At 34.7% G+C, this 12,388-nt stretch overlaps 1 protein-coding gene across 1 annotated transcript; it reads right to left on the reverse strand.

The window, feature by feature from the left end:
* Window positions 1-3,251: 3,251 nt before the first annotated feature.
* Window positions 3,252-5,914, reverse strand: LOC105750351 (SLAM family member 6-like; the record flags this gene model as incomplete). The annotated part of the gene is made up of 2 exons (XM_031968689.1): window positions 3,252-3,670; window positions 5,485-5,914. Coding segments are annotated over 2 exons (534 nt in total), but the record flags the coding sequence as incomplete, so codon positions are not given.
* Window positions 5,915-12,388: the final 6,474 nt, after the last annotated feature.

Below are 12,388 nucleotides of genomic sequence, written 5' to 3' on the forward strand. Positions count from 1 at the left end.
CAAACAATAAATTATATTTCTCCAAATAAATATCAAATTAAAAATTTTGAAAATTAAAGCAGAGATTAATAAAATTGAAAATAAGAAAGTTATTGAACTGAAAAATAAAACCAAGAGTAGGTTTTATTTTAAAAATCTATAAAATAGATGAACCTTTTAAAAAATTTGATTTAAAAAAGAAAGAAGAAAACCAAATTGCCAGTACCTAAAAAGAAAAGAATGAATTAACACCAATGAAGCGAAAAATAAACAATAATTAGGAGATATTTTGCCATACACCATGCCAATAAATCTGACAATCTAAGTGGAATAGATGAATATAAATAATAATATAAACTGCCCAGATTAAAAGAAGAGGGAAAAAAATACTTAATGCCATTTTAAAAAAAGAAATCAAACAATTCATTAATGAGCTCTCAGAAAATATCTCCAGGGCCAGATATATTTACAAGTTAATTCTTCTAATAGTTAAAGTACAATTAATTCTAATACTATATAAACTATTTGAAAAAACAATGCAAATATGATTAGGCAGTTTTCAGATGAAGAAGTTAAAGTTATTTATAGTCATATGAAAAATTGCTTTTAGTTACTATTGATTAGGGAAATGCAAATTAAAACAAGTCTGAGGTACCATTTCATACCTATCAGATTGATTAATATAACAGAAAAGGAAAATTATAGATATTGTCAAGGATGTGGAAAAATGGAAGTGGGGAGGATTCTGGGAAGATGGCAGAGTAGGTTGGTAAATTTCATGCTTTCTCTATTTCCCCTATAAATAGAACAAATTCATGCCTCAGGACAAACATAAACTGGTAAAAAATCAAGAATACTTGGAGCAGAACAGGGGTCCTCCTGATATAGCCCTGAAGAAAGACCCTGGGCTAGGGATTAACCTGCCTAAAATGAAAACACCTCTGGGCTAGCTCAACAGAAACATCAAGTGGGGACCCCTTAGGCTAGCTGGGTGGAGCTGGAGAATCAGTAGGAACCACAGAAACTTTCACCTCCCAAAGTGTTTGTGGAATTGGGATTTGAGTCCAGGAAAATGAAATGAACCCTGGGCTGATTGAAGGCCCAGCTGTGCTGCTGAGACATGGCCCTGGGTGAAAAGGAACCAGCACTGAGTGCAGAAGCAGAGGACTGGAAGGCTATTGGTTGTGGGCACTTTCAGGAGGGTGGGGTTCTTGGTTTGGGGTTCCTGGTAAGAGTGGATTATTGAAGAGAAGCTTGAAGCAACATTCCTCCACCCTGTGATTATTGACGCTTACAATAATATCTCTTATTTAAAATTTAAAAAAAACATTGAAATATATTATGGGAACAGGAAAAACTGGGGTTCATCTTCAGAGGAGGATACTTTAGTAAAAATTTTAAAAGCTTCTACCCCAAAGAATAACATAAAATGGCTTCCTGTCCAGAGATAATTTATAGAAGAATTTGAAAAAGAATTTAAAAATCAAATGAGAGACATTGAGGAAAAACTAAAATTAAAAACCATCCAAGAAAAACAATAAGCTTATGAAAAAAAAGTTAACCAACTAGAAAAGGAGGAACAAAGTCTCAAAGATGAAAACAATTTTTTGAAAATTAGAATGAGGCGGGGGGTGGGGGGGGGGGGGGGGGGGGGTAGCTAGATGGCTCAATGGTTAGAGCCCTAGCCCTGAAGTCAGGAGGAGCTGAATTCAAATATGACCTAAGACACTTATCACTTACTGGCTGTGTGACCCTGGGCAAGTCACTTAACCGTGTGTGTGTATGTGTGTGTGTGTGTGTGTGTGTTTATGTATATATCTATATAAATATACCTTTTCTTAACTGTAGCTTGTTTGGATGTGGTGGAGGAAATGAAAGGGGGAAAAAAGAATAAAGCAAATAAAGTGCATAGCAAAGAATCAAAGAACAATCTATAAGGAAGTAAAGAAAAAATGGACATTCATGAATACAATTTCTTCTACTAATATATATACTTTCTTGATCTGGTAAATTGTTGTTATACAATTTGAATCCTCCCTAATGTTCTGCTGGGCACATGACAATGTTTTCTTTTGTTTTCCTTTTTTTGTTTTGTATTCCTTTTCTGTTTTTCTTTTCTTTCTTACTATTTTCTTTTTTCAAATAAAATAATTTTTTTCAGAAAGGATGTGGGAAAATGGAACACTAATATACTGTTGATAGTGTTGTGAACTGATCCAACCATTATAGAAAGCAATTTAGGACTAGCTCAAAAGACAATCAGACCGAGCATATCTTTTGATCTAGCAATATCACTACTAAGTCTGTCTCCCAAAGAGATCATAAAAATGGGGAAAGGACCCATATGTACGAAATGTTTATAATACTTCTCTTAATGATGGCAAAAGAAGTGGAAAGTGAGGGGATGGCCATTAATTAAGGAATAGCTGAACAAATTATGATATATGATTGTGATAGAATATTTTTGGTCTATAAGAAATGATGAGCAGGCAGATTTCCATGACTTCTATGAACTGATGGTGTGAAATGAAAGAACCAGAAGAAAATGATACACAGTAACAGCATCATTGAGCAATGATCAACTTTGATGCACTTCTCAGCAATACAATGATATAAGACAATTCTAGGAGATTCAAGATGGAAAATGTCATCCACAGTCAGAGAAATAACTACAAATTTGAATGTAAACAAATCAAAGAATATCATTTTCACTTTCTTTGGTTTTTTCTCCTTCTCATGTTTTTTTTACTTTTTTCAAGCATGACTAATGTAAAAATAGGTTTAATATGATTATACGTGTATAACATATCAGATTGCTTGCCAACTTGGTGGGGGGGAAGGATGAAGGGGGAGAGAAAATGGAAATCAAAATCTTATAAAATTAAATGTTGAAAATTATCTTAACATCTAATTGAAAAAAAATAAAAATATTATCAAGTGAAAAAATGAGTAAACAAAGGAAAAAACTGATCATTGATAGCTACTTTGGTATAAAAGAACATTCGGGTTCGTATTCAGAGGAAGATGGTGAGATTAAGAAATTCATTCCAACTCTAAAGAGTAAAATCAAATTATCACAAGCCTCCAAAGAAATTATTCTAAATAAGTCAACCCATGTGGCAGAAACTAGCTAAAAACCAATAATATCTCCATTATCCTGAACTTAGTTGCAAGCCTGTCACACATCATTCTTGATAGGGAACCGTTATATAACAGAAATTCATAGTTTCAAATGTAATCATCTTTTTCTGCACTTTATATATGGAAATGTTTATATTTATTGATGTTTGCCAGCTTAAGAATAAAAAAAAAATTCAAGTAAGTAAATACACAATGATTTCTCAATCCCATATTCAAGTTTCAGGTAAAATTATTATTTTACTTTCAATAATAGCAGGAGCAGATGCAGGAACATCCTGTAGCCAATCCATATTTATAGATATAAGGATTCTAAGTGAAATAAGGAACTAGGAGAGCTGTATTCTCAGATTGGCTAATGAGCATAAATGGAAACTGGGTATTCCATAGTGTCTCCCAACAGGACATCTGCCTTCACACTCCTCCTCTTGATTCTTTCTGTGTTAGGATCACACCTGTGCAATTCTCAAGACCCCCATAAATCCAAGGAGAAAAGTCCCCTTTCCCAAAGAGGAAGAATCTGATGAGGCTGAATAAGCAAGAACTGCAGAATCTGAAAGGAGAGAAGAAGAACAAATGAATCAAAGTCACTAGGAAAATAAAGGAAAAGGGGAAATTATTACAGAGAACATTATCAAGGAGGGACTCATAGCTGGAAGCCTGAACTCCATCCTTCAAAGTAATCTGGACCTTAGACTAAAGGAACAGAGGCTTCTGTTCCTCAGACTCATAAGTATCTGAAGCCTGATTTGAATTTAGCTCCTCCTGACTCCAGGCCCAGAACTATACTCACAGCATTTCCTGGCTGCCCCTTACTAATTCTGGGATCTTAGGCAAGGCTGCTGGCTTCTATGAACCTCTGTTTCCTCATCTATAAAAATGGAATAATAATAATAGTATTTACCTCACAGGATTAGTATTGTAATTTTCAAATGATAATGATATAATAAAGGTTAAATTTCCCAAAAAATTGTCATGTGCTATTTAAACCAATTGAGACCTCTTTAGTCTGGAAAGTGTCAAGCTTTTGTATTCTATAATATCTAGCACAATACAGGCTCCATGTTACTCACTTGATATCAGTGAATAAAATATCAACCTAGATATGATTTTCCTAGCTAGCAAAAAGTGCATCTGTTAGGCTCAGTCTTGGAGAACTGAAGTAAGAAGGATTGTGACTCTTCCAAGGAGAAAAATAAAAAATCTCTGTTTGTGTTCCCCTAAGAAAGGTTCTGTTCCTGAGAGACCCTAGACTCAGAACTCTGGGCAGAAGCTTGAGAAGAATCCCTTTTTTAAACAACTTCTCACAGATCACAAGCCTTTGTAGATACTCAATCTTCCTAGGTTTGTAAATTTAAAGCTGGAAAGAATTTTTAAAAGCATTATTTTACAAATGAGAAATGAGGTCCAGAGTTAGGTCCTATTCCTAGAGGATTCCATTTGAGAAAAGTGACTTCCCTAGATACAAGACTAAGGGAGAGGAGAGGACATCATATTCTTCATAAAAATAAATGATGCCCTTTTAAGTTGGTTTCATATTTCCAAGTGAAGGCTGAAAGTCCTGGGGATTTCAGATGGAGGAAATCCATCCATAAATGCCTTTATATTTTCTGTTTTCAATACTATAAATCTAGTCTTCCTTAAGTTATTAATTACAATGTTGATAATATTAACTGCCACTGACACATTACTTTGTGGATTATGGCACTATTTACATTCATTGTTCATTTGATCTTCCCAAAAGCCCTATAAGTACATAATATAAAAATTATTATCCCCATTTTAAATCTGAGAAAACAGTTTCAGAGAAGTTGTTATTTAGATATGATCATACAGCTAATAATAGTAGTGTAGAATCTTGAACCCAAGTGTTCTGGATTCACTATCAGTTTTCATTCCAGTATATTATAATTACTTCTGACAGCAATAATAGTCCCTGTCCAGACTTCATCACTTCCCCAACATTTCTGAGCTCTCTCTAATGTATTTATCAGAATCACAGACTCTTGGTTTTGAAAGGGAAGAAATAAAAACATTCAGGAATTATTATATACTATAACATTAAGTTATTAATAATATTGGATTATTAACAACAAAATGAAACATTTTAAGGGTTGTGAAATATTTTTTAAAAATAGCTTTTCTCTCCCTTCAATGGCTTATATCAAGATGATGACATAGGAGCCATCCACATTGTAATGTTTATCTCCATAAGCCATGCCAAGTAAAGGGAAATACAGTCACTGTGAAGATAAACATTCCATTATCTTAGCTCCAGAAGAGAAAGCTAAGGAGTCAGGGGCTTTAAAAGATGAACAGCCAGGAATCAGTAGTTTAAATGCCAGGAGCTCTGCTCCTCAACCTCACCATGAATGCTCAAAAGGAATTCCATGTTGGTGCCCACAGAACAGCTGTGAGTGGTTATCAAAGCTCTGTAGGACCCTGCATCCTCCATCCTCAGGGAGCTGATCTCCAAGGAGTAGCTATGGATAGGTACTTTCAACCTTCCCTCATAAAGAGGGTTGATTAGAGTGATATTGGTTGGTTTTCTTCCTTGTCCTGAGTACACAACAGCAATCAGTGTTTTGGAAATCCAAGTGATGTTTTCAACCTTCTCTCCTGCCATGATTTTCAAAGGAAGAGTAATTGACTCCCCTACAATACCAATGAACTTTCCTGGTCCTGCAGTCCCTTTGGAGCCTCCTGGCCCTGCAAATACAAAAAGAAAATAACAAAAACTTCCCTTTCTCAGATCTGTAAGGTCCTGGGAGCCGCCCTTGTTGATAAATCTTTGTATAAGAACATTTCACAGGAGCAGCTAGGTGGTACAGTGGATAGAGCACCAGCTCTGAATTCAAATCTGGCCTCCGACACTTAGCACTTCCTGGCTGTGTGACCCTGGGCAAGTCACTTAATCCCAATTGCCTCAGGGGGGAAAACATTTCACATTTCTAAAGCATGAGGAGGTTTATTTTAAAAGTTTGCTCACAATTAACCTTTAAAAAGGTAAAATATTACCTTCATTCCTATTTTGCAGATGAAGAAACTGATATTCTGAGAGGTATAGTGGGGTTGACAAAAATTTCAGAATGTATATATGTTGGAGTCTAGATTCAAACATGTTTCAGGCTCTCATCATGGTGATAACAAAGAACCCCTGTTCTTTTGGGATTGCAAAGAAGAGGGAGAAATGAAATGACAATATATTATGATCAGGTAAAATAATTTCAGAATTCATGGACATGGATTTAGAATGCTTGGGAGTGACACCAAGATAAAGAGTATATATATATGTGTGTGTGTGTGTGTGTGTGTGTGTGTGTGTATAGGCGTGCATATATATTTTAATGTACACACACATTTACATATATGTGTACAATACACATGCATATATATATATATATATATATATATATATTTGAGGAAGAGTGTAGGAATAGGTCATGGGACTTAAATTTGTTGAAGAATTGGGATGTTAAAGTGTCTGAAGTGTATCAGTATATATGTCAAAATCCCTTAATATGAAGTCAAGCATTGCAAAGGAGAGAAAGACTGGGCTAGATACTCAACTGATTAAGCAAGAAAGGAGAATAACTTTGAGGTCAGAAGATAACAGCAAATATAATCTTGAAAGGCTAGTAAATATGGCTTAAATGAATCTCAAAGGAAGAGTGGTTATAGAGTAATAATGGTACAGAGGGTGCCTGAAAATAGCAACAAAGAGTAAAGAATGTTCCAACCTCCCCCATCATGACCAGTGAGTCAGAAGTATGAGTAAATGTTCAACCAGTATTGGAAAGGGTGACTTCCAAAACTGTGTCATCAAGAGGGAGCCAGGGTGGGATCTGAAGCTACAGAGTATGAAACAGAAAGCAGGCCCCACCACTCAGCTCTCAAAATAATAATGATTGACATTTAGCATAGCCCCTTTAAGGTTTGCAAGTTGCTTAATTTACATCTTATCTGATCATCACAACTCTTGTGGTTCTGAAGCTCAAAGAGACTAAGAATCTTGCCTATGACCCTACAGATCAGAGGAAAGATTGAGACTCAAAGGCTTCCTGATTCCAAGTTCTGTATTCTTTCCACTATTACATCTTGCTAAAGTTCTCCTATTCTGACAAACTTGGGGGGTGTTTATTACCTCACTTAGTATTTCTTTTTCCCATGGAGCTTTCTGAGACCAGTACCATTGGTTTAGGGGCCAGAACTCACTCACATGAAACTCAGAGTCTCATTTGGATCCTCCCTTTGCTCTGTACTCTAGGATACCCCTAACCCTTTCATTTTTTCCCCTTTATAATCTTATTCCCTCTTAATCGTCTTTTTCTTCTTTCATATTTTATAATTTCTACCCATTTCCTCTCTGCATTCTTCTCCTTTGGGGAAGGGGCGATTTCCTCTTTGAGATCTGGGAGATTTATACCTTTTTTGGCTTTGTGACCTATAAATCTCAAGGCTACCCAATTACATCTAACCCTTAAAGTTTATAGATTAAGGGAATATCTGAAGCCTATTTAGTTTGGGGCAAGTATAGAGGTAAAATAAAAGGATTTTAACTATGTTATATTATATAGTTACATATAATATATTATGTGATCTTATAATATATACTATAATATACTATACGATTTTATATTATTTATATTTTATCTGATCTTGTTCTTTTAGGATATTTTCCTGCCTAACTTATGGGAAACTTGTTTTCTGAGATAAAAAAAAGTCATATTCTTAAATCATGAAAATCTTTTCCCCCACAGAATGTCAATCTAAATTCCATAATGACACTGTTTTCTACTATTGCAACACTAGGAAGACAATTGATATTAAGTAGTTGTTCACTGTTCCTGGAAGGCAATGATGAGATACATTGAATATCTGTAACAGCCACAAGATGGCCCCAGAAGCTTGAAATCTGAGTATCAACAAAGTGGCACTGGATCTTTAGTGACTAAATGATCTATTCTGCTGAGCAAATATAATTCCCAGAGCTCACAAAAGGTATTTTAGTTGGAAGGAGGGAGGTGACGACAGTAACAAACTGTGCTTCTCAACCATAAGGAGAAATATAAAGAATAAGAGAGTAAGAGGAGAAGATAAAGTAAAAGTGACAGGGTGAAAAGAAAAGTTGAGAAGGAAAATAGTAGTAGAAATAAGGAGGGAAATTCAGAAAAAAGAAATTATACCTCTGAGTATGAATTAGGAAAAAAATAACAATTCATTTGGAAAAACAAAAAGTCAAGAATATTAAAGAAAATAATGAAAAAAAGATATAAAGAAAGTGTGTTTATTAGTACCAAACTTTTAATTGTATCATAAAACAGTATTTATCAAAACTATCAGATACTGGCTTAGAATTAGGTAAATTGGTGGATTTACCTATTTACATCAGCAAATTTACAATTTACATTAGCAAATAAAGATAACCATTTTGTATTTGACAAATGGAAAGAGAATAATTTGCTATTTGGCAAATATATATAAGTATACATATATATACATATATGTGAATGCACATATATGTATATAAAAATTGGGAAAACTGGAAAGCAATATGGGAGAAACTGGGCAAAGAACAATTACCTTGCACTGTTTACCAAGATAAAATCAGAATAGATACATAACCTAGATATAAAAAGAGATTTTACAAGAAAATTAGAACACAAAAATATTAATTAGACTTACATATAGATGAATAACTTATAAACAAGAGATAGCAAAATTAGGTTTAAAATAGATAATTTCAATTACATTAAATTAAAAAAGGGTTTGTACAAAAATAAAAGATTCATGCCAGGATCAGAAGGAAGAAAATTGGGAGGGAGTGAATTTCTATAGATAATTTATCAGATAAAGGTCTCATATATAAAATATATAAAGAACTTTGTCAAATCGATAAGAATACAAGCCATTTCCTAATTGTTAAATAGCAGTAAGCTCAAAGAGTTATTAAACTGCCTACATATAACTTTTGATCTAGCAATATCACTATTTGGTCTATTTCTGAAGATAATTAGAGGAAAAGGAAAAGAATTGAGAGAGTCTAAAATGTTCATAGCATCTCTCTTTGTGGTGTCAGAGAAATGGAAATTATGTGGATGCCCATCAATTGGTGAATGGCTGAACAAGTTGTAGGATATGATTGTGATGAAATACTAAGGTGCTATTAGAAATGATGAGCGCAATAATAAAAAACATGGATAGACTTGCATGAAATAATGAAGAACAAACTGAACAAAATTAAGGAAATATTAAATACAGTAAAAGCAAAATGTTTTAAGAACAATTTTGAGTGAATAAATTATTTTGTCTGTAAAGGACATATGAAGATGCTATCTGCATCCAGAAAAAGAACTAATATAAGTATGTATAGAATCATTTTACATATATACATATATATACCTATTTGTGCCTAATGGTAGCCTTCACTAGGGTGGCAGGGGAAGGAAGAAAAAACTTACATGACAATTTTGTTGTATATCTGAAAGGAATAGCAAGTTGTGCATAGCAGATTTGCAATTTCTTTTGCAAGCATCTTATACTATGCTATGGAAATTCTTGTTTTATTCCATAAACACACTCAAAATTAAAGGGTATATTTCTAAGAGATCCCCCCACTCAGATTCTGGAAAGGGTTTGAGAGGACAACGGCTTCTTTTTCAAAAAACAGAGGCCACTAGGGCTACCCAGTCCTCTTAGAATCATAAATATAATTAAGTATTTTAGATGTTATCTATTCCCATTCCTCATATTGCAAATGAAGAAACTGAAACCTAAAGTTAGTTTCTGTTTTTCATTTTTTCTTTGTATCCCAGATATCTAGAATAATGTCTTAGATGTGATAGATAGCTAATAAAGGTTTATTTAGGGAAATATAATAAATGTTTGTTGAACAGAACTGAAACAAATTTAAACAGTATAAGAAAACAACATTTCCATGACATCTTTAGTGTAAGAGGATATGAGCTATGAAACTTTTCTGTACAAAAATCTTATTGTATAAAGTCTTTTCAAAGAAATGAAGATCCTCTGACTCTGAAATGTCATTTCATGTTGGGGGCTTCAAGAAAGTTCATGTCCTGGAGACATTATAGGCAGGGAAGGTGAGCCTTCTGATTATCAATAGCTCAGAACCAAAGGATATGTGTGACCTGTCCCTACTGGGCTCCAACTGAGAAAAGCTGATCCTTAAAGGATTCAACAGAGGAAGGGAAGACAATTCACTCCATTGTAACAATCATAAAACCTGGTCTACACTATTGCAAGTGCTCCTTCCAAAGCCTCCTGAGAAGATAGGAATAGAAATGATTATCTGCAAAAAAATATGTCCATTAAGAACAGAGAACTATCTCTAGATAATCACTGATTAGATTTCTGACTATGCAAGTATAATTTGGGAGATAGATGTCCCCAGATCTCCAAGAGATACCTAATATTGAATCTCCATCAAACACAATAGTTCCAGGTTACAGTGGTATCAATCATATTTTGCAGTGTTTTCTTCCTGTTCCACCAAATATTTTAGGATGATGACAGTCACTAAATTGACTGGAGCTAAGTGTAATTTTTGATTTTGTAACTGGTTGCATAGGAATAATAAAACCCCCCAAATTATAAATTGAGAGGGCTTCCAAGAGCAAACTAACTACTAACTAATATTAATGAAAATTATTTCAAAGCAGCCTCTCCCTACCCTATCTTTGGGTACTTGCTTTTTTGATCCATGTGTAGGATTTTATATTTAACCTGCATGTACATATATTGTAATGGGCTGAGGCTTGAGTTGATGCACTGAGGTCCCAAGCACGTGAGGCTAAATAGTAATTGGGCTATACTCTATTAATATACATGATTAGATAAAGAATGGTCCCTGCCCAATCTCTGTACAAGTCCTGATGTGTTGTATAGGAAATGACGATTTTGGTGGGTGGAGGCAGAGAGAGAGACAGGAAGAAAAGCTGGGAGAGATTGGCCTGGGTTCCATACTCCTAGCTTCTGGTCGTGTGGCTGCTGATCTAGCTAGCTTCTTGACTCAGCTACACACATTGCTATTGCCCATTCTCTTCCACCTCCGATCTTTCTTCACTGAGAATAAAGACTGACGATTTTCCCCTAACCTGAATTCCTGACTCCGGCTGATTTTAAAATACGCGGTCTTCACAATATATCTTTTTGACTTCAGCCCAGAGTTCCATTCTGTTGAAATCTTGGATCTTAGTTCTGTCAGTCATAGCCTATGTTGGTTCTACCTCCAGACTTTACACCCCATGAACTATTGAGCATCAGCAAAAAATTTGATGAGCACATCAGTTATGTGCACCAGATCTCTTCCTTTAAAATAGAAGAATGGCAAAGGAATGACTACAATTGTCCTCATGTTTTAAATATGGAACATATTGAATCTTCTCTCCTTTTCCCTTCCCTTTTCTGTTGGACTGATGAGGAAAATAAGTGGTGTCCACTTGAAGGCATGCATGGCTATGGAAATGGAAAGATGAGAAATGCAGTTGATAAAAACAGAAGAATTTTTGTTTTAAGAAAAAGAAAAAGAATCCTCAAAAAAGGGTACTCACAGAGTAAAACGACTAAAGGTTTTGCCCTTGTTTTGTATGGCAGAGCAGGAATGTATTTCCCTACACACACACACACACACACACACACACACACAGACACATACTTGTGTGCATACTGGCACAACACACATAACTCACCTAAAACCCTGAGAAAGTAGTTTTGAATTGGAACAACATAGTGGTGGTCACTCCCGAGGAATATCAGACTTCTTTTGAGCATAAATTGAAGATGAGTGAGTGAGATAGCTGTGAGCCAGATAGCTGCTAGCAAGTTGACATCAAACCTATACCTGGGTAAAAAATGTTACTCATTCATTGGATAATAGAATTTTCAAATAATTGTTGAATTTACCTCTTTTTAGTAAAAATGTCCTTTACAACATCATGAAGTTCAAAATTACAAGTGAGGAGTCTATCTCAGAACACTATGGGTTACTATGAATACATTTCTCCTAAATGAAGGCTATGAGCCAAATAAATTAAAAATCTCTTAAAAAGCACTTAATCTGAATTACTTTTTTCTAAGAGAAAAATAGATTTTCCCAGATGAATCAGAAAGGAAATTCCCCTAAAGGACCGGGATCAAATATTTTTGTATTTAAAAGTGCCTTTTCATTTTCTTTCCACTCCCATCCCCAATCCAGATTAGCTGTAAATATTCCCCCGGGCATCTACACATTATTTCAGTCTAGGAAGAG

Source organism: Sarcophilus harrisii, chromosome 4 (assembly GCF_902635505.1).
Source record: "Sarcophilus harrisii chromosome 4, mSarHar1.11, whole genome shotgun sequence".
NCBI lineage: Eukaryota > Metazoa > Chordata > Mammalia > Dasyuromorphia > Dasyuridae > Sarcophilus > Sarcophilus harrisii.